The sequence below is a fragment of the Aspergillus tanneri genome (genome assembly GCF_003426965.1).
Source record: "Aspergillus tanneri strain NIH1004 chromosome Unknown AapTan_6_pilon_pilon_pilon, whole genome shotgun sequence".
In the NCBI taxonomy this organism is placed as follows: domain Eukaryota; kingdom Fungi; phylum Ascomycota; class Eurotiomycetes; order Eurotiales; family Aspergillaceae; genus Aspergillus; species Aspergillus tanneri.
In genome coordinates this window covers 4,227,868-4,248,366 of record NW_022984633.1, presented here as the reverse complement: position 1 = coordinate 4,248,366, position 20,499 = coordinate 4,227,868, and the positions used below count along the sequence as shown (strand labels likewise).

General features: G+C 51.3%; 8 protein-coding genes across 8 annotated transcripts; 4 read left to right on the top strand and 4 right to left on the bottom strand.

Annotated features, from left to right (window-relative positions):
• Window positions 1-122: 122 nt before the first annotated feature.
• ATNIH1004_009384 (uncharacterized protein) lies at window positions 123-581 on the top strand (the record flags this gene model as incomplete). Its single annotated transcript, XM_033573976.1, has 3 exons — window positions 123-172; window positions 237-430; window positions 472-581. The coding sequence occupies 3 exons, from the start codon at window positions 123-125 to the stop codon at window positions 579-581; spliced, it is 354 nt and encodes a 117-aa protein (XP_033424528.1).
• Window positions 582-2,227: 1,646 nt separating this feature from the next.
• Window positions 2,228-6,321, top strand: ATNIH1004_009383 (uncharacterized protein; the record flags this gene model as incomplete). The annotated part of the gene is made up of 6 exons (XM_033573975.1): window positions 2,228-2,303; window positions 2,353-2,430; window positions 2,501-2,724; window positions 2,808-2,918; window positions 3,146-3,942; window positions 4,395-6,321. The coding sequence occupies 6 exons, from the start codon at window positions 2,228-2,230 to the stop codon at window positions 6,319-6,321; spliced, it is 3,213 nt and encodes a 1,070-aa protein (XP_033424527.1).
• Window positions 6,322-6,635: 314 nt separating this feature from the next.
• Window positions 6,636-7,195, bottom strand: ATNIH1004_009382 (E3 ubiquitin-protein ligase RNF103; the record flags this gene model as incomplete). The annotated part of the gene is made up of 2 exons (XM_033573974.1): window positions 6,636-7,077; window positions 7,125-7,195. The coding sequence occupies 2 exons, from the start codon at window positions 7,193-7,195 to the stop codon at window positions 6,636-6,638; spliced, it is 513 nt and encodes a 170-aa protein (XP_033424526.1).
• Window positions 7,196-7,545: 350 nt separating this feature from the next.
• On the top strand, window positions 7,546-8,292 carry NAT3_2 (N-terminal acetyltransferase; the record flags this gene model as incomplete). Its single annotated transcript, XM_033573973.1, has 2 exons — window positions 7,546-7,772; window positions 7,842-8,292. 2 exons carry the CDS (start codon window positions 7,546-7,548, stop codon window positions 8,290-8,292), a joined length of 678 nt encoding a protein of 225 aa, XP_033424525.1.
• Window positions 8,293-8,619: 327 nt separating this feature from the next.
• ATNIH1004_009380 (GNAT family N-acetyltransferase) lies at window positions 8,620-9,228 on the top strand (the record flags this gene model as incomplete). The annotated part of the gene is made up of 2 exons (XM_033573972.1): window positions 8,620-8,824; window positions 8,861-9,228. 2 exons carry the CDS (start codon window positions 8,620-8,622, stop codon window positions 9,226-9,228), a joined length of 573 nt encoding a protein of 190 aa, XP_033424524.1.
• Window positions 9,229-9,436: 208 nt separating this feature from the next.
• ATNIH1004_009379 (uncharacterized protein) lies at window positions 9,437-10,865 on the bottom strand (the record flags this gene model as incomplete). Its single annotated transcript, XM_033573971.1, has 8 exons — window positions 9,437-9,825; window positions 9,887-9,994; window positions 10,047-10,070; window positions 10,130-10,180; window positions 10,231-10,447; window positions 10,505-10,554; window positions 10,613-10,778; window positions 10,839-10,865. The coding sequence occupies 8 exons, from the start codon at window positions 10,863-10,865 to the stop codon at window positions 9,437-9,439; spliced, it is 1,032 nt and encodes a 343-aa protein (XP_033424523.1).
• Window positions 10,866-13,284: 2,419 nt separating this feature from the next.
• On the bottom strand, window positions 13,285-15,072 carry ATNIH1004_009378 (uncharacterized protein; the record flags this gene model as incomplete). The annotated part of the gene is made up of 3 exons (XM_033573970.1): window positions 13,285-14,354; window positions 14,422-14,654; window positions 14,720-15,072. 3 exons carry the CDS (start codon window positions 15,070-15,072, stop codon window positions 13,285-13,287), a joined length of 1,656 nt encoding a protein of 551 aa, XP_033424522.1.
• A 2,346-nt stretch (window positions 15,073-17,418) lies between these two features.
• Window positions 17,419-19,160, bottom strand: ATNIH1004_009377 (DUF895 domain membrane protein; the record flags this gene model as incomplete). Its single annotated transcript, XM_033573969.1, has 4 exons — window positions 17,419-17,725; window positions 17,797-18,419; window positions 18,476-18,790; window positions 18,882-19,160. 4 exons carry the CDS (start codon window positions 19,158-19,160, stop codon window positions 17,419-17,421), a joined length of 1,524 nt encoding a protein of 507 aa, XP_033424521.1.
• Window positions 19,161-20,499: the final 1,339 nt, after the last annotated feature.

The following is a 20,499-nucleotide window of genomic DNA, read 5'->3' as shown; positions in this document are numbered from 1 at the left end:
GCAAATTCCCGTCGTGGTTAATAGCTACTGAACATGCTGGTAGGAGCTAACGATGGGCCATTCGTTCCGGAGTACCTATACGCCACTCGGCCGTAGCGCCGAATAGGTTATCATTAGCCGAGATGGCCAGAGTGGAGTTAACGTCCCGCAAGGTTCTTGCTCAGGGGATGCGGTAGGGCATGGGTCCGGATAGCCGGAGGTCATGCTTCCCAGTGCGGACCCGATATTAATCGGAGCAAGGTAGAAGCCGGTCATCACCGACGGGTGCTCGTGTTGGAGGCCACCCTGCAGCGAGGCCTGCGCAGAGTACGAGAAGAACGCACATCCAACTCCAAGAAGGACCTAGCCCACGATGAGGCCCACCGGGCAATCACCAGACGGCGATCCGCGATGTCGGATCAAGAAGCCAAATGCAACCATGTTGATTATTGTACCCACCAGAATATCCGTTTTAACTGACGCAATTTGTAGACCCGAAGAGCAACGATCGAGCCAATCAAAACATTTATGGAGAAAAGGCCTTGGACCCAAGTGGCCGCATCTACAACAAAGTTGAACGCGACGACCAGCACAGTGTATAGATACCTACACATGAAGAGAAAAGCTCCGGAAGACGGCAATCCCCAGCGGTGCCCACACGGAACGGTCCTTCAACGGAGCCATGAGAGCAAAGGCCGGTGGGCCCGCCGTTCCCGCACAACGAACATGGGAATGCAGACTACGCTCATGGCGAGAGGCACGAGGACATGAAAACTGCGCCATTGCTGTTGGAAGCCGCCGCTAGCTCAGTAGAACGGGGATCAGCGACCAGATGGCAATCAGTGGGATAGTGCCCACAATGGCTAGCATCTGGATAAGCTCTACTACCGACCCACGGACACCGAGTTTCTGAACGAGGAAGGAGAGTGATCCTGCCTTTCTCCCTGCTTACTGATCCGGCGGGTTATTGCCCACAGGCTGAGAACTAGGGTCAGCGCACAGGCTGGATAGATGATACACCACATCCCAGCCTCCAGTGCCAATCCGTCACCTGGAGCACCGCATCCGCGATGCTACCACTCACTCAGGTGGCAATGAGGGACGACAGCACCGGAGTATAGCTGAAAGACAGATGGGGCAGAATGGAAGTGATATCCGTCACAAGACCGCGGCGAGCCGACGATCATGCTGAGCCTACTTGATACAGAACACTACCCCTGGAATATGTGGATACGTTCTGCGAGACTGCCTCCTCCACGGTCCCCAGGACGTAAAAGCCGAAGGAAAAACAGACAAGCTCCACACGGCTAAAAGCGTTCGCAACCTTTGCTGCCGTAGGCTGGGCTGCGGCGGTGATTACGGACCGGATGACATAGATAGTCGACAGAAGGGAATGCTCGCTAGACGCAGCTTGCCAAGATAGATTGAATCCAAGTGAATGAGAAGAATTTATCCGCAATGAAAGAAGATTCCCCGTCCTGCTGATTTCCTATTTGTTGGAACAGCAGGACAGGGTCCATTACGCCTCCATGGACGTGAGAAGCTCATCTTCCGTCACTCGAAGCTTTATAAATTCAGTAATCCAAATGAGACGCCCATTGAACTCTTCGCACAGACTTTCCTGGGCCGGCGTCTGAAAGAACCGGAGCGTCCGTGGAAGAAGAGAGCCAATAGAGAGAAATTTGAAGCGTTAGACGTCGAAAGGATATGAAGAGTGGAGAGAGAACGGTCAGACCTCTCTTGGTTCTGTATTTAGCGAAGGCAGAGAAACAACCTCGGTGCTGATAGTCCACCAGAGTTGAATGCAGCACGTTATTTGTCTCGTGCCTTTGAATCCCGGTTCATTTTTATGCCAATTCGACCCGGTTGGTGGTATCAATATATGTACTAAGGAATGATGGGAGTGTGGGTTGCTGTCTTTACTTAGCACATAGACGACCAAGGGTAAGCTTTACAGCTCATAGCGTATAAGAGTCTATCCAGAATGAAAAAGCTGAATGTGGAATCGACATTTTCGAAAGAGGAAAACTGTAACTAACTAGTAACGATTTACGCTTAAGTCACAGGTTGTTGCTTATACTAAGTCATCGGCTCACAAGAATCACAGCCAAGGGCTGGCTCAAGACTTACATCCATGTCCCCGCCCTACGTGTCGTTGAATCATCAAGGAGTTCTTTCGACTCTGTCCCGGTGACAGTTCAGCCGAGACACAGGAACGCCTAAGCCGTGAACGAGTTGGCACTATCGGATGCTAGTTTCTCAGAGAGCGCACACCCAGGAATGGATCAACGGCTCTGGCCAGCTGCTCTGGACTCATGGACCCTGTACGTAAATGATCAGGCACATGGAGTTGTCTCTCTAACATTCGTCAAGCGGCAACAGGAAAAACGCTCATCAGCTCCCTCGTTCTGGACCATATTCGCTCACAAAAACTAATCAACCGCCACAGCAGTGTTCTATTTAGACAGCCACCATTGCTAGCATAACGTTTCTGATTTCGGCTTTACGTTTCGCTCGGTAGCCCGACAGCTCGTGGCTCAGCTGCCCGAGGTCCCCTCGGAGACCCTCAAACTGGTCGAGAACTACTCCCGTTTCCCGGCCCTTGAAAAGGGAAATTCAGGCGGACTATGGAATCTGATCACTGCACCATTCAGCTCTACCTTTATTATATTCGTTGGCGTCGATGCGTCGGAAACGGCATTGAAAGATATGCTGACTGGCCTGGCCGGCGACGATGTCCAACACGTACGCCTACATATTCTCATAACAAGCCGCTATACAGCACTGAAATCTCTCGTGTCCTACAACCTACAACACATCGCAACAAGGGCGAGGACGATGACCTCAAGGCTTACATTCTGCATGATACAGCACCCCAATCGGATCGGCAGGATGCGCCTGAAATGGCCGAGATCGCCGACAAGAACATGTTGGATGTTGTCCGAATGCTGGACGGAGGTACCTGATGTGACATTGATCTGATAGTATCGTACTGACCAGGAAGATATGCACCGCTTCCTGCGCGAACAGGCCTGCTCCAAAGTTTCACGTTGTCAGAGACACTGGAGCTATTCCAGGTTCTGACCAGCGCACCGGCCTCGACTAAGCTTACAGCACTGAGTGTATTTGCAATGAAAAGGTAGAACGCGGACATGTCGTTCAGCAGGTCCTGCGCTTGATTGCCGGGCTAGAAGAGATTGGACACCATCCTACGACATTCGCAATAGCAGACATCCTGCCCGCACTCGGCGTACTTAAAGACAGCGACTGCTACACGGCTGCGGATGTAGAGGCCGTTTGCCGTGGCTTCATCTCCCTTCACGCGCAGACCCCGGAGATAAGAATCCGACGGCCACTGTTGCAGAACTATCTACGAGAGGATCCCCAGGGTAATGCCAACGAGACAATGCTGCAGGCTTTAATGTGCTATTTGTCGCAGGAGGATTTCCAGGCTGGCGCATATCTGTCATCAGTGGGTCTGAAGCAGCGATTTCAAACCCATCCTTTCCTTCCGCTTGCAGCGCGAATGGTGCCGGTGTATACCTCAGAGCTGTGTCAGCCGCAAAAAGTCGTGGGCGCGTTTCTACGATTCGCGTCCCATCGTTGCTCGATCGGCTCCTGCCTCCAAGCCGCTGAAGCCTGGCCCTTCCGGGACGGCGTCACCTATGAGGAGCTGGAGACAGTGGGAGAGCGGTGGACATATTTCCTACGTGGCTATGGTCCCCTTCATATCGCTGCACACATTGTCGGCGGATGGTTGTTTGTCGAAACACTCCTGCAACAGGGGGCAGACACCGAGGCTCGCACGGAGAACGGACAGACGACGCTGCATATCGCGGCCGCAATCGAGGACGAGTCAAAGACCGTTCGTGCTCTTCTTGAAATGGAGCCAATGCGACCGCGGTCGATGATGGGGAAGAAAACCCCGCTGACGATTGCATCGTCGCGGGGAACCTGGAATCGGTAAAGCATCTCATTCAGTGGGTCGGACATTACAAGCTTGGATCGAGATTTGCTGGCGGAGTGTGCTCGGGAGAAGCCAGATATTGCTGACTATCTCCTGGTCTAGGCGTTCCACATGAGAAGGAGGAAGAGGATGTGTAGCATTTACTGGAATTCCATGAACACTGGGAATCGGGTCACTTGTACTGTATTTGTATTCTTCTCGTGTTCCCTCTGGAAGGGCACTAGCGGGCACTAGGACTCTGGCCATCGTAAATTCGGCTAGATGATTCCTAGTATCTCTTCCGTGACTCAATCATCCGGATCGAAATGAATCGCCTACCATCCCCGATCTTGAGCTCCATCTGTGGCCTGGTGAGTGTTGTGCAACCAATAGGATGGTCAAGTCTAATAAACTGATAGCTCTGGGAGGACTGTCCCCGGATAGTCCATGTACTGGCTCTCGTGAACAGCAGCTGCTATCATGCCGCCGTCCCATTCATCTATTCCTCACTGTCGTTGCGACTTACGACGGGCAAGCAGCTGGAGCGTACAGTCGAGGAGATATTTCATCACCCACTCCGACGGCAATGTCTCTCTTACGCGCGACAATTAAATCTAGGAGGACAGATCTTCCGCCTGCCGAACAGTCCCGAAGACGAGGAGAATATATCCAGGCTGGAAATCGAGTACTGGGATGGCCTCGCGACGCAAGAAACCGATATCTGCTCGGCAGCAGAACTGGAACCAACGTACAAGGACATCTTCACCAACGACGGTGATGAGCAAGAGTCCTACGAAAGCGCAACCAGCGCATTCTGGGCACCGCTTGCGACGCTCATTACCCATCTTCAGCACCTGGTCGTGTTGAACTACTCCTGCGTGAATCAGTTCCCTCCCTGCTTACTGGAGGCACTGCACATGCATCATCCGGCATGCAAGCTGAACCTCGACACCTTTCGCTTCCACAGTCTCCAGCGTCCCGAGACGGATCCTTTCGAGCGCGATCTGATCCGCTCGCCCTGTTTACATGGTCTGACCGTGCGGTATGTACGAAGTCTCTCCGAGGACGACATCCAGGAAGACTATAACGAAGAGGCCGTGATCGAGACGGTTCAACTCGCGCCGCATTTGAAACAGCTCCGGTTTCAACAATGCTCACACCTAATCACCGAGGAAAGTGAGGCACGGAGGTCTGATCCGAAGGCAAAACGTTGGAACGGCTTCGTCCCTCCCATTCCGGCCGGAGGAGTCCGCGAAAAGGCGACTCTGACCTGTCTCACGACGTCGGGAACGAAAGTAGGGATGGATTCGCAAACGCTGGACGAATGGGATCGGAGGACGGATTTGTCGACGCTGCAGTCGTTGAACCTGAACTATGTTTCCCGGACAGACGTTCTGTCAAAAGCGACGGAACTGGGGTGCTTCAGGTCCCTGAAAAAGCTGGCGATACATCTGGCCATCCCATGCAGCACGGCGCAGGACCGGCTTCCGGCGGAGATGTTCTTCAACAGTCTTCCGCCCCTGAAGACACTACGTCTGTTTGGTCTGATTAACATGCCCTTACTCCAGACAATCCTGAAGAGACACGGGCCGTCATTACGGGAGCTGCGGATTCACCCTCGTGCGGTGATGCATACGTTTTTCAACGTGGTGAAATCCATGGTCCTCACTGCTACCGAGATCTCGTGGATCGGAGAGAGCTGTCCCCACGTCGAGCAACTGGACCTAATCATGAATCGATCCAAGGGGGACCGAAGAGAGACCGCCTGCTACGAGGCTCTGGGGAAGTTTCCGGCCTTGAAAGAGGTGTACATTCATCTGTTCTACTCGATGGAGCCGCTCCGCAGCGTCGAGAATCTCGACGGACCGCTGGACGAGTACGACCGATTGTCTTACAACGACGCCTGCGGGAACAAGAGCGCAATTAATGCCCCGGTCCTCGGCGCTCCCCTCCGACCTCATGAGTGGTGCACGGCTCACATTCGCGACGCATTGATCAATGCGGCCATCGATACCAAACTGGCTCGGGCCATCTGGGAGACGATTGTATCGTGTCCATCCCACCGGGAGATCCTTCAGCGTCTGATCCTTCATCCGCACGTGTTCTGCGCCGATGTCTCCTACTCCATTGAGGAGAAGGTGACGCACATGGCTCGCCGACTGCAGGTCGATTGGAAAGGCTACGGGAACGAAGTGGATATTACCGAGATCGGACGAGAAATCAGAGAACGCAGGGACAAGGAGCAAAGACGACTGGAGAGAGAAATGCTGGAGAAATGGGGCACGTTACAAGGGGCGCGTCTTGCAGATCGCACGATTATGAGCAGGATATGGCCCGAACAGTCGGACACTCAGGACTGGCGCGATGCTTGGTCCAGTTTGCCACTGGCGGATTGATCTTGGATTTATCTGTACCCAACAGCTGCGGTGATTAAATACATTGTATTTGATATAGTGCCAACCGACACTTCTAGACTAGAATGGTCATCTACGTCGAGGTTCATCTCTGTAATGCTTTGCTCCAGGCCACAACCGCATACAATGGAGATATTGACGGAACCAACTTCTTTCAAGTCCTGAGTTGCACTTGACACGGACGAGCGATGGTATGATATCATGCGTGACCGGACTCCAGGAGGATTTGAGTCCGAGCTGATTCGGGAAAAGTAATACAGCTCCGCGCTGTGAGCTTACTACTATCCAGAGGTTTTTCACGGAGGGATGGGTGGCCTTTCGTTTGCAATCACGGCCGTCGCAGGCATCTGTGGCATGTCGCGTCCGACGAAGACGGTCTTGCAGAGGGGACAACAGGCCTGTCGTTTGGTGAGCCAGAGATCGATGCAGGCTGGATGGAAGATGTGTCCGCAGGTCAGGGGTCGGATCTTCTCGCTGGCGTCGAACTGGTCGACGCAGATAGCGCATGTCTGGGACTCGGAGCCTGGTGATTCTTCCTTTCTCTCTGAACCCTCTACCTTATTATCCTGCGTGCGTTGACTTTTCCAAATATTGTACTCCACGATGGGGAATATACGCTGGACCTCCTCACACGTCATTGCGGCTTGGATCTTATGATGGATAACTTCGGGGTCGGGGGGACGTATGAGTCGGAGGGCATAATTCTCGGTCGGATAGCGACGACGATGGATACGAGCCCTATCTAGTTAGTATTTGTTTTCGAGGAGAGAGTTGTGATGCTATACAGAAGACAGATGGTGGCCACCAGGGAGACTGGAGCCAGGAAGAGCAAAGCCAGCAGAGCGGGGTTTGCCATTTTATTAAATGGAAAATAATACTATTCTCTCTCTCTTAATATAAAGATATATATAAATAATATCGCTGACAAATTCAACCGTTAGCCTCGTCTCTCCGCACTGCCGCCCAATCAATCCGGGGTTCAATTGAGACTATCTTTGGTCTCAAGTCTTCACTATCCAGGACAGATGTAGATAGAATCATAGATCAATAATCTGCCTGTTCCAAGGACCAGATCGCCAACTGCCTGCAGCCATGTCCCCCCCCCCCCTCCTTCCTATGCCGCCTATCTCGAGACCCCAACGACCATCCCTAAACGCCCCGAATCCCTGCATATGCTATTCCACGCCCAGATCACCACCTTCCCCTATGAGAATATCTCGGTGCATTACTCTCCATCCCATCGCGTCGACATCCCTGGCTGTTCTCTACCGGAAACTGATGGGACGGCAACCCCCTGGCCGTAAGGGTCGTGGTGGCTACTTCATGGAATTCAGCATCTTCTTCCATCATATCCTGCGCGTTCTCGGCTTTCACGTCTACATGACTGGAATCCGCGCGCACGAACGGGGTTCCCACGGGGAATACCAAGGGTTGTATGTATATATGTTTATCTATACATCTCTGATCCCCGCCGACTAGATAGTATAGGAGCTGACTGCTAGGATGCACATCGTCAATATCATCCATCTCCCCGGCGACGAGCGATACGCCATGGACGTCGCGTTCGGCGGCGATGGTCCCATCAATCCCCTGCCCATGCGATCGACCCAGACGATGCAGAACCCGGGCTCGCAGCAGTTGCGACATGTGCACGACCACATCCCCAAGCAGCGACTGCACACCCCCAAGCCTTGGATCTACCAGTACGCAACGGGCCCGATCTCCCGTGGAACGCCTTCTACAGCTTTGCCGAGATCGGGTTCTTCCAGGAGAACTTCGAGGTGCAGAATTGGTTCGCCAGCGACCGCGCCCTCCATCGCTGGACGGTGCTGGTCTTGCGCTTTCTCCGCGCTGGGGAGCCTTACATTCGCGGGCCGTGAGCATCAGACATGGAGAGACGCGGCCTGCGAGAGGAAGATCCAGGTCGTCAAAAAGTTCACCAGCCTGATCTAGAAGTACTCGTCATAGTCATCAGTTTCCTTTAGATAGATCTGGTTATGAATATAGATATACAAATCCATCAAGTTTTATTGAAAGAGACGAATCAACGGGCTTCTCTCCTGAATGCTTCATAATTAGGCATAGTAACTGCCTATATTGGTAGTAAGTATTATTTTTAGCATTTGTTTGTTTTTGAACCCCGCACATCGATGGTGAAGTCCGTGGCTAATTGGATGGTAATTGTTGAACTAACAATTAGTTTAATGACCTTCTCTGGCTCACATAATTGCCTAAGATAATATAAAGTCCCTAAAATTCCCTTGTTGGCCTCCAATATTCATGTACTTCCACTATACCCTGGGTGCCCATTTCTCCCCCATCCTTCAGTATTCCCACCCAACGCTGCACATCTCCTACCTTCAAACAGGCAATCCCACCCACAGCACGTTCCTTCACCACATCTGGAACACCGACGATTTCATCCAACGGAAGGCAACACCGGCATCGACACGCCCGAGAAGGCCGCTGAGTTATCGCAACCCAGGTCCAAGCTGACTACAACCGGAACAAACCTGGCCAGATGCTGGTGTCCTTGGAGCCCTATCCGGAGGCATCGCTAGCCGAGAGCAAGATGATCAGCATTGTCTCACTGATGAAAGGCGAGCCGCCCAATGCATACACCAGCCAGCCGTGGGATATACCAGTGGCCAAGGATATGCCACCGAGGCAACGATCGGGTTGATCGACTATGCTCGGCGCCAGCTGGGTGTAGAGGGGGTCCTTGGGTTTTGTTCCAGAAGAGACATGCGCAGTCGTCGTGTTTTGGAGAAAATCGGGCTGGAGTTTCGAGGAGAGAGAAAGTTGAAGCTATTCGGAGGGGCACAGAACGCCGTGTATGCGCTTCCAGGGATGCATCCCGACTTGACAGTGTATGGGATGGATGACTAGGTTTCAGTCCATCTCAAGGTCACTCTTCCAGTATTAGGTATGCACGATGGTATAATGTATCCTTCGTATCTCCATTGTAACCTATAGTTATACATTACTTCAGTATTTCTGGTTTGAATTTACCAGTGTAATTACAGCAATCGCGACAATTTTTGTCTCAACTCCTGGCTGGGATGTCCAGTGATGCAAATCTAGAGCACTCACTTCCTCAACGCAAACTCTCAGTGTCCCGCATCCCCTCGTGCACAAAATACTCCCGAGTCACCGATATCCCCGAATTCGGTGCATCCAACGCTGGGGACGCGCCCTCCCGAACCAGCTCATCCTCCGAGTCATGCCGCGACAGCCCGGATTTGCTGCGCACCCCGATGTTCGACGCCGAAACGGTACTCTTCTGCTTTCCCGCCCCAATATGTCCAGAGCTGGACAGTGCGTATCCCCGTCCGCCACTGTAGGTACCCGTGCGCGACTTCGACCCGAAGAACAGTGTGCGCATGACGGGAAGACAAGATGCGATGATGGCGATGGTGGTTTCAACCATCGACACGGTGCAGGTGATCATCTGCTCATTTTTCCAGGCGTAAATAGCACGGATGACTAGGAAGGATCTAGGTCAGCAGACGGGAGGCAGCAATCGCGGCGCAAAGCGGTAACATACTGCTACTGATCACGACCAGGAACCCGAGCATGAAAATGCTGAGAACGCCAATCTTCTGCTTCTTGGGGAGCTTCAGCTTTAGCACCTGAGATATTGGAAGGCAAATAACTGTAGCAGCATTAGTTTCTGGTTTCCATTGGATCCGACGAATGACACTCACTAAAGACATCGCTACAAATATTGACTGGTAAGGAAGGGAGTCAGCACGGTATACCACGCAGGGGATGGGAGCAGTATTCATACATAAGATGGTGATCCAGTAATTGATCCGCGACTGCTTATGCGAGCAAGCTCCTAGGACGAGTCAACATCGCAACTCCGGATGTCTCAAACTGATGACGTACGCTCAGGGTGGTCAAGATCCCATATGCGATTTGGAGGAAAGCACTTGAAGATGATGTTGAGGAAAATTGTAAGCCAGGTAGCCGCCAGAAAACCGAGGGTGATGTTGTATATCATTTGATATTTCGTCCGGTCGGCGAGACGCTTGTAAAAAATCACCATGCCCGCCTTGATCAACCAGAGCGAAGTCACGTAGAGAGTGGAGCCGGGGATGACCATCTAATCCCAACGATGTTAGCAATCGTAACCGGGTGGACGGAGCGATGATCTTCTCACCTTGAGTATCTCCACCATCTCCTCCTTCTTCACCTCGGGATCGGACATGCCTGCGACAGTACTCTAATCAGTGTTGTGCTGGCTCCATCAGATGATGAGCCCACTTACCGAGATTGAACATGTAGTGCTGAATGACCAAGTCGCAAATCAGGCACAGGTTAGCTATGGCCAACAAGTAGTCATCGACGTAGAATCGCTTGAACAGCCGCCATCGGATCACCAGTCGCGTTATAAGGAAGAGGCTGGCTGTGACGGTGCAGATATACCATGCCACCTAACCAAGATATCCACGTCAGGACAGCTACTAGAAGGTAAATATAGGATAAATACGTACCACCTGGCCAACCTCAGGGCGCGCCATGATAATGATCCTCGACTGAATATGGGGAGCTAGCAGGGATGCGATGTAGGCACTTCGGCATCTCTACAATTGACCACAGAACCGAGGGGATGAAGACACTAATGAAGGCTGGCAAGCTAAACCTTGATCTTTACTGTGTAAATCTCTAACGCAGTCACCATTGCACGATAGGAACCCGCCCTAGTGCTTTCTCATATTGGATGAGCCGGTGACTGGTGTCAGGTCCATTAAGGGACCGTAGTACATGGTCACAAATACCGAACCGTGGATCAAATATGACCCACCGTTGGGACGAGTTCATTGGATGATCTGGGCTTTCTTGAAGCGCTAGATTGGTGGGTATAGTGGGTCATACATACCCTCGCTTGAATTAGCAAAAACACACAGTACAGTAAAACCCCTATATAAGCAAAGAATTCGGACCGGCTAAAAGTTTGCTTATACCGGATTTTTGCTTATACCGAACAAGGTAATAAATATATATATTTATATAGCTTTATATAAATCTACTGCACCATACTGAATTAAAGAACGCATATATTAATTATTATAATCATTCTATAAGATATAACCTATATTCTGCATGTTTTTGGCAACCAGGGGCCCCGCAGCTTAATAAGGTGGAGGTGGGTGGTCAGGCAAAGAATGACCGGATATCTGTCTGACGCTGAGCTTGAGCTCTTCTCTCCAGAAGGAGCCTTTCTTGGTGTGTAAGAAGCCGAATAAGGGCCTTATCTCCATCAACCTGCTGTTCCTGATAGAGTCGTAGTTTATATAAGCCCTCTAAAGCGTCTGTAGGTGTAATTATTGGTAGAGGCTGTAGATCTTCCTCCTCATCACTATCTGAAGCTGGAGGCGGTGCAATTTCAGACAGAACTGCGGAGTCAATATCTATAAGACTATCATCAACCTGCTCCTCTGTGGGATTCAAAAACTGATTAATATCCATAATGTCCTGGATACTATTTGAGAGTTTTAGGCGTTGAAGTCCTTGCTTTATATCGTCAATAAGTTGCTCATCATTAAGCTCATTGACATATTCAATTGAAAGGGCCTTTTGAAAACAGTTTCTGACTGTATCTCTAGACAAATCAAATTCCCAGGCAGAAATTGCCCATCGAATTGCTTGTAAGATTGTCATAGTAGATAGCGGGTCAAAACCACGGTCGTACTCAGCCATCATATATAAAACCCACTGTTTTTCCAATATGCCTTCCATGTGCGTATAATCCCTTGATCAAGAGGCTGATACCGTGACGTTGAGCAGGATGGAAGCCATATAACCAGTGTATTCTTTAGCTGCGGGTTTACTTCTTTATATGCAGCTTCATGTGCAGAAAAATTGTCCATTAAAAGAGCAACTTTTCGGCCTTGCATTCTTCTATCAAACCAGAGCAGCCATTCTTTAAAGATATCACCAGTCATCCATGCCTTCTTATTTGAGCGCCAAGTGCAGTTAAGGTTCTCAATATAATACCAGCTGCAGTAAAGGCTCTGGGACGTTTAGCTGTCCCAATAAACCAGATAGGAAGGAGTTCTGAAGCGTCTGAATTACAACAGAAATGCGCAGTTATTCGAGCCTTTTCTTTCTTGCGGCCAGGAAGCAAGGTAGATAAACTCCGGTCCGGGATCATCCTCCAGTATAGACCTGACTCATCGCAGTTAAAGATATCCTGAGGCGCATATATACTAAGAGCGTGACGGATTATAACCATTTCAGTAGCTGCATCTTCAGATACACTTCCAGCTTCACCATGCTGACTCCTCCACTTAATATTTCTGCGTGATTGAAAGCGTCGAAATAGCCGTTGCTAAACTGCGGCATCTCCCTTTCTGGATAGACCTCCGGCCAGAAATCCCTTGCTTTTGCCGAATAATCTCCTGAGATATTGTTATTTGTCCCTCAGCCCTCCGTATCCAGTTGTAGAGTGCCTTTTCTAGCTCTGGCCAGGATTCTGTACGGCGTCGTTTATCTTCAGATTGATGCGCTTGAATGTCGTCAAGGAAGGCAAATCGAGAGGAGAGGATTCGGCTAATCGAGGAGCGGTCAATTGGCTGTTTATATGTCTCTTCAAACCACTTAGAAAGAGATGCCAGAGAAAGATAAGGCTTTAAATGATGTTGAGCGCGTAGGGCAGCCTTCTGGCTATTTGAAATAGCGCGACGCGTCCTCTTAGCCATCTTTAAAGCAAAGTGTGATATCTGAATAAGCAATTTTGTGACTTCGATATAGGCAAATTTATATAGGAAAGGGCGAAAAATTAAGCAAAGATCTTGTATCGGGGGGTTAAGCATATTAATATGGAAAATCAAATTAGACACCGTGTTCATTTGCTTATACCGGAGTTTTGCTTAAATCGGGTGCTGCTTATATAGGGGTTTTACTGTATACAGAAAACTTAAAATTAATATGGCCAATCTATGTTGATGGGGGCCGAGAAGAAGTGATCAAAACTAAGATCCCGTCACGAAGAGAGGGCAACAGGGTTCTGCACGACCGGGTATTTGGGGAAATTGGGTTTGAAAACGGACTGGCAACGGGCATTATATTTGCCTGTCGTCTCATCTCAATCGCCAACTCTTTGCTGGGAACGCCGAGCTTCGCCAGGGGTCCATTACCAGGCTTGGCTTTGTCCCAACCGGGGCCAGCATGGGGGTTCTTGATCCAGGCGACGAACCAGTCGTTCATGTAGTCGGCCAGCTCCTGCTGCGCCTTGGTGACATCTTTGAGCTTGGAAAAGCACTCGTTTCCACCATGGAAGAACGGTACTTCACTGCCGTGGGAGGGTCCAATTCCAGGCAGGCCCAACACATTATCATAGGCACCGAACCAGCGATACGCCCAGGTGGGCTGCTCTGAGGCGCGCACATCCAACATGTAGTCGGTCGCACAGATGAAGCGGGCGTCCCCGTACGAGGCACCACTCATGAGGGAGACCGAGTCATAGTCGGAGGCATTATACGCATCCAACAGCTCTTCATCGGGGACCCAGGCAAGATCGGCATCGAAGGTATTAATCCAGGAGGAGAAGTTACCATTCTCTTTCGAATAGACGTAGCTGAAGATTTTCCCTTCCTGGTCGGCATTACCGACTATCAGGGGCAGCGATTTAGGATACTGACCCGCACCAAATCGAGCTGCATAGTTGGAGAAGAGAGTGATCTCGTCGACCACTGGACTAAACCAGGTGTTTGAAGTGGAGTTAAAGAACTTCGTTTGTAGAGCGTAGGTGTCCACCTCCCGCAGGCATTTCAGTGTCGGGCTGTTCGCATCACAGTTGAGCGTGACGCCAGCATCCTTCATGTCCCGAGCCACCTGGGCCAGGGCGACGCCGCTGGGCGCGTAGGCTGGGCCCGACACGGCATTGGCGGACATTTCAATGGCGCCTGCCAGAAAGGTATCGGGGTGATTCCAAAGATAGTGGTCGACATGGACAGCTCCAGATGAGTGGCCGCCTAGGACAATGCGCTTCTTATCGCCACCAAATGCTACATAGGAGCAAAACATTCGATTAGTCAAAAGACCGATGAGAAAGCAATCATGGAGGCCACTAACCATCAATATTTTTGTGTATCCACTTCAACGCACTCTGGACGTCGAGAATGCCGAAGTTCTGAGATTTTCCCTCGAGCTCAGGTGCATTAGGTGAGGCATAGACCGATTCGCGGTAATTGACATTGACATAGATCACATCCTTGCGAGCAAAGTTGTGCCCCTGCCACTGCGCGTTACTATTCCCTCCGGTAACCATCGCACCGCCGTAGATGTAGACAAAGACCGGGAGGTTGCTGCCATTCGACGGGGTCCAGATCATTATAGCATAAGTCAGTACCGCTGTAATCTCAAAGGACACTCGTATGGTCCACCTACATTCAGGTTCAAGCAATCTTCGCTCTGGGCAACAATGGTGTTTTGGTTAGACATCGACTGAGCGCAGGACGGGCCATAGGAGGTGGCATCAATCCGTGCCGTCGCCGACTGCTTGAGGGGCATAGGTGGCTTCCACCGATTCTTTCCCCCTGTCGTTTGGGCAAAGGGAATTCCCAGGAACACGTTAACATCACCTTGGCAGAAGCCAGTGATGAGTCCCTGTTTCGTCAAAGCAGTGGGAGCTCCATTGCAGGACGCTCCAGCCTGTCCTTGCAGAAGGGCAATGGCCGTGACGGTCAGGCACAAGGCCCGGTCAATAACATTCCAGAGACCCATGGTGAAAGGAAGAGACGCTGCTGATCAATGGACCCCTGGAACAAGTCAGAGGAGATGACGATATTTAAACCTAATGACCCAGTGGTGAATCCCGGATGGACAGCGATGACGGCACTGGTTCCTCTTTTTTTTTTTTTTTTTTTTGGAACCCCCCGCCCTGCTCCAGCTCTGTAGGCTGCGCAACTTGACTCTTGGTTCCGGCCCACATTCTCCCATGTGGCTATCCCGATCGGTCGGTCGGTCCGGATCTTGACCGATCAAGCCACTATCGATTTTGGCGCGATCAGTAGTGAGCGGGGGAATATGTTGGTCTGATTTGCTGTTGTGCGTCCGGTGAAGAGGATGAAGACAAGAAAAACAAGCGACAAGTGTGGAGGTCGAGGAACCACACTCCACGAGGTTCTCCACCGCCCACGTGGGATGCTGAAGCTCTGCTGCGATGAACACGCCGAAGAATTCGCCTGCTTGCCTCGCTCACGACTCTGACCGTTGCGAGAATCTGCCAGCAGAAGTCCTAGAGGCAGTACAGAAGCGCCGCTAAATAGCCATCTCCTATCCCTTCGCTCAGGCTAGGACTGGAAGACCCCCTTCCCCTTGTCTCGCTAGTATTGATTTGACTAAGAGAATCGACTAAAGCACCTAGTGAATGGAAATCGAATCATGGGCGGGGCTGTTGATTTTGTCCGGACTACTACTCCGTAGATCCAGATAACCGCGCCGGTTGCGAGGCGATATATACAGGCAGATTTGGTTTGTCCATACCACAGCGCCTAAAAAAATTAAACGAATCGATAAGCTGGCTAATAATATTCTTTCGTAACCAGCAAAGACAGAAGCGCAGCATACCGACATTAATTGCCACCACACATCCAAACAATGATTTTGCATGACAGGTGAAATTGATACTTTGTGTTGTTGTTTAACATCAGGTGTTCCTAAAGCCGACTGGAGCTGCTTTAACGCCCCCAAAAGTTCCACCACGTCGCACTACTCTCCTTGTTGGTGCGAGAGCCTGTTTTAGCGCACTCAGAGATAATTCTACTGTCTACATTTCCAGTTTCGGTCTTGAGCTTTTTACTTCGGTTGTAACTTTCATGGTCATGATCAGCTGTCACGTGTGGCACGGACATAGTATGCTGTAAGATGGTGCAGCCTTCAAATATTTTGTACAGGCAGGAATTTTAGTCCACTATCACTTCGCCTGGTAATGCAGAATCTCCTTCTCTGCTGCCATTTCAATTTCCAAAAGTGGGCTTAATTGTACAATGCTAAAGTGCTTTTGGCGAGAGTACCGGTCATCTAATTCCATTCCTTAGGCTCATTATTGCAATGATCATGCACGTCGTCCAACTGGTAGAACAAGACGTTGGTTGAAGCTGTCTAACGTAAACTTACTAGTATCCTATGGATGACCAGCTCCTGGTAAACCACCCTTTGAGAAGCACAACTTTTCAACCGCACAAACAAGCCCTCCTGCGAGACGTCACGGCTCGGGGAAAGAAACTATGTTGAGATAAATCCTCCCGACCTTCAATGACAATGCTAAATTAGGGATAACATAACTCCGATGGTCCTTTTTGTGGTCGACTGATTTATTTATTTTGATAGAGTACGAGCGGATCAGTTGGTAGATAGACGACTCAGCCCAATTCCCCTCTCCTTGGGATTATCGGTCTATTTATTGTCTCACAATTAGCAAAGCCCCTTCTTGACAGTCAGTCTCTGTCTTCGTGGCACCTAACCAACGCTGCGGATAAGACATGCAGTGCAGATTACACTGGTGCTGTCGGGATTATCAAATCAGGGGAAAGCTGCCGATGTGGGATCTAAAATAAATCTTCGTATCCCGTCTCTCGCTCAATCAACGACAGCGATCAGTATCCTGGTTTCACTGGCGCCTTGGCATCCGTTTCGGATATTACCTACATGCTATGGGCTGATGGCCGTCACGATCGGAATGAAAGCCGGTTCAGGGATCGGGGATTCGAGGACCACCGCACTAGGACCTTATCGATGCTGCCCTCGACATATTCAAGCCACGATACTACCCCTGTTCAAGCCGATCGTGACAAAGGCCAAATGGCCCCTGCCAAAGATGGAATAATACATCGATGGTTACGCATCGCGGCCGGTTGGCCTCGGAGATTGTAGACTTTATCACAGTTGCACATGTACCATGCCATTATCAGAAATTACCATTACTATAAGTAGTAAACGTTCAACATTATTAGTAACCAGGTATTATTTACTCGGCAAAAATCGACGCCAGTATCATGCGATATCAACGCAGATCTGCATTCCACGTCGACACAGAACAACAGTATCCGTCTCACGTCAGTCGTCGCGTTACACATGACCCTCCATCGCGCGCTTCTCGGGGTGATCAGCCGGCAAAACATCCTCCAGCGTCTCGCCCGTGCCCTTGAGATCCTCCTCAACCGGGACGTGGTCTTTGATCTTGAGGAACACTACGGGTGCCGCGACCACAATGGATCCGCACAGCAGGCCCCAGTTAGAGGCGAACAGGGACATGTACGACAGTTTGTCACGATCCAAGCTCCACATGACGGCCGCGCCCGCGGACTGCAGGCCCTTGTAGAAACCCGCAAGGTTGGCCAGCTTTCGACCCGAGTTTCCCAGAGCGCCCATGTACCTATTGAGAGGACAACGTAATTAGTCTTCACACCATGGCTTTGGGGAGGGGGAGAATCTAGGACAACCTACCAGTAAACAATTCCCTGCCAAACAGCATCATACATGCCGTAGAAGAAATACAGGAACATAGGACCCACGTAGCCGGGGGTAGTCCAGTCAGTGGGTTCGAAGTCCGGCGCAGTTACCGTCTCGCGCGTGTACCCCTTCTGCCAAGCATATCCACCACCATAGATCGCCATAGTCAGCACGAAGAGGGCGATCAGAGCCGCCTTGGCGCGAACACTGCGGCGGAACCGCTCCCAGTCCAGCAAGGGTCCCATAAGAACGGCAGCGACGATCTGAGCGAACCAATAGAGGAAGCCGTTCAGCGCCTTGGTGCGGGTGTCAAAGTGCGCCGCATTGATGGCATTCTGCTGGTAGGTATAAAACCAGTTTGAGGACCAGAACATAGGGAACAACAGGATGATGTAGGGCTCAGAGCGAATGGTGGTCCACAGGCCGACAATTTCGGTTGTCCAGCTCGGGGACTTCTTGAGGATGACGCGTGACCCGTCCTTGCGCACGATCTTGTCGGCATCACAGAGGCAGAGGGCGAGACAGGCGCCAACAAACATGAGCACGATAAAGCCGATATAGGTTCCGTCGCTGACGGTTTTGTTGTTGGTCACCTTGATGTTTTCACCCAATGGGATCTAACTGGTCAGTGGCGCGGGGCGTGGAGGCAAGGGGGAAAGGGGGAGTCGCATACCAAACTGCCCAAACAGCCACCAATATTGAAAATGCCCCAGAACCAGGCAAAGTAACGGCCCTTGCTTTCCTCAGGTGGATAGGACATCATGATGGTTCCCTGAGCGGTCCACAGGAGACCGGCGCACACACCCAGGAAGGCTCCAGCGAAGATGTTGAAACCTGGCACGTGCTTGTGCTCAGAGACAAGTAGACTGATGGTGTAGAGGGTGTATCCGATGCCGCCAAAGCCCAGCGCCGGGCGAATACCCATCCGGTTGACGAAGGTGCCAGCAAAGAATCCCACGACGGCGAAGGTACTGTAGAGGGCGATGTTCTACGACAGTGTGCATATCAGCATAGGCAACCGTCGCAATGAATCCCGGAAGCAAACAAGAATCATGGAGGGGGGCAAAATCCAAACATACCATCTCGTCGGCCAAGGTCGTGTCCGTCTTACCACCACCGCCCAATCCACTGAGCGCATTAAACATGCCGGGACACAAAAAGCAGACGAAGGCGACCATGCCCAACTGAATACGCGGCGAGGCGTACCAGCTAGTGTTCCAGCGACCGATCTGGAAGGACTTGTACATCCATCCTCTTGGAATCGGGCTGTTGGCAGGCGTCGCGTCGGAATAGTCCTTGGTTATCACTGGATTGTCCGCGGTGGCCGTAACGGCGGTTTTCTCATCGGTGGGCTCCATTGAGGCGACGACAAGGCGAAGGTGTGGGAATGGATGGGGATGGGAGCAGCGGAAGGGAGGGGAGGGAACCAGGAAGGACGGAGCAGCTTTAAGAGGAAAATCTGGGGCCGGAGGTTGTTAGGCGACGAGAACGCAGCAGGTGAGACTAGACTGGGAGTAGTGCATCCTCACAGCAAGGACTCAGCTAATTAATTACTTACTTACTTTACTAGGGGAACTAGCCAAACCGGTTGGACGAGTGAACAGGGAGGCTTATCTGCCCGCTAGTCCGCTTCCATCCAGCGCGAGCTCTGATTTGTGGGGAGCCACGCTTGGGCGACGACCAGCTGATATCACCATGCCATTCAGCGTGACGGTGCGATGAAACCCGGAGGGGACGGTGACAGGGATTCCCATCGTGGCGAACCTAGTCTGAGATAGTGAGCGATCGCTATCAGTGTTTGTTTGTTTTGTCCCTCGACCACGGAACACGCGACTTTTTGATCATCATTTTGAGTCTGGTATCCAATGGCTAGATTCGGCTATACCCTGTACCTAGTTCCGACCATGCATATAGCGGCGCTGGTCTCCCGCAATCAAAGTCATAGCTTTCCAGTTGCTATCTATTCCAGTAGGGACCTGCACAGAGGTATCTCCGATCGGTCGAGTGGGTCTGTCAACTACACGCATGAGACACCATCTACCGATTACTAGCGGAGGCACTGGGCACTACTGCTATCAACTACTACTACTACTACTACTACTACTTCTGTTCGGCTGTGAGAAGCTACTAATGCAGCGATATTGAGGTGTCTAGTCTCTCAGCATGGCACATGGGACGGTGGTACCCTCCCGTTCCCATGGAATTGTTGTCTCACGCCTTTTTCCCCATCGCGGGTCCCGGGCGGTGGGCCCAATTGCTTCTCCTCGATCACGAAGCGAGGCGCGTCCTGATTGGTCCAATGGACCGGGTGCTTAGGTCAGCAACCCCTCGGGGGGAGCCGTTACGGAAGACGCGTTCCCCAGATTCCCTCCGCATCGCATTGTTGAGTCAGCGAGATCGGGGGATGTGCAACCTTCCCGTCGTAATGACACTTCAGTCGTCGCCTGGTATACGATCCTATGACACCCATGCATCCACCGACACGTGGATGGCATTGGGACGGACCGGTCAATGCGTCCATGATCCGTAGATTCAAACGATGATGCAGGGATGTCCCAAGTCTAGGAAGCCAGGTTACACTGCCAAGCGGGTGTACACCTAATCAGATAGGCATGGTTGCTTTCCCAATGCTTACCGAGATTAGGACCGTGAGCAGACATGAATTGGAACCACTTCGGGGCACTGAGACAACCTTAC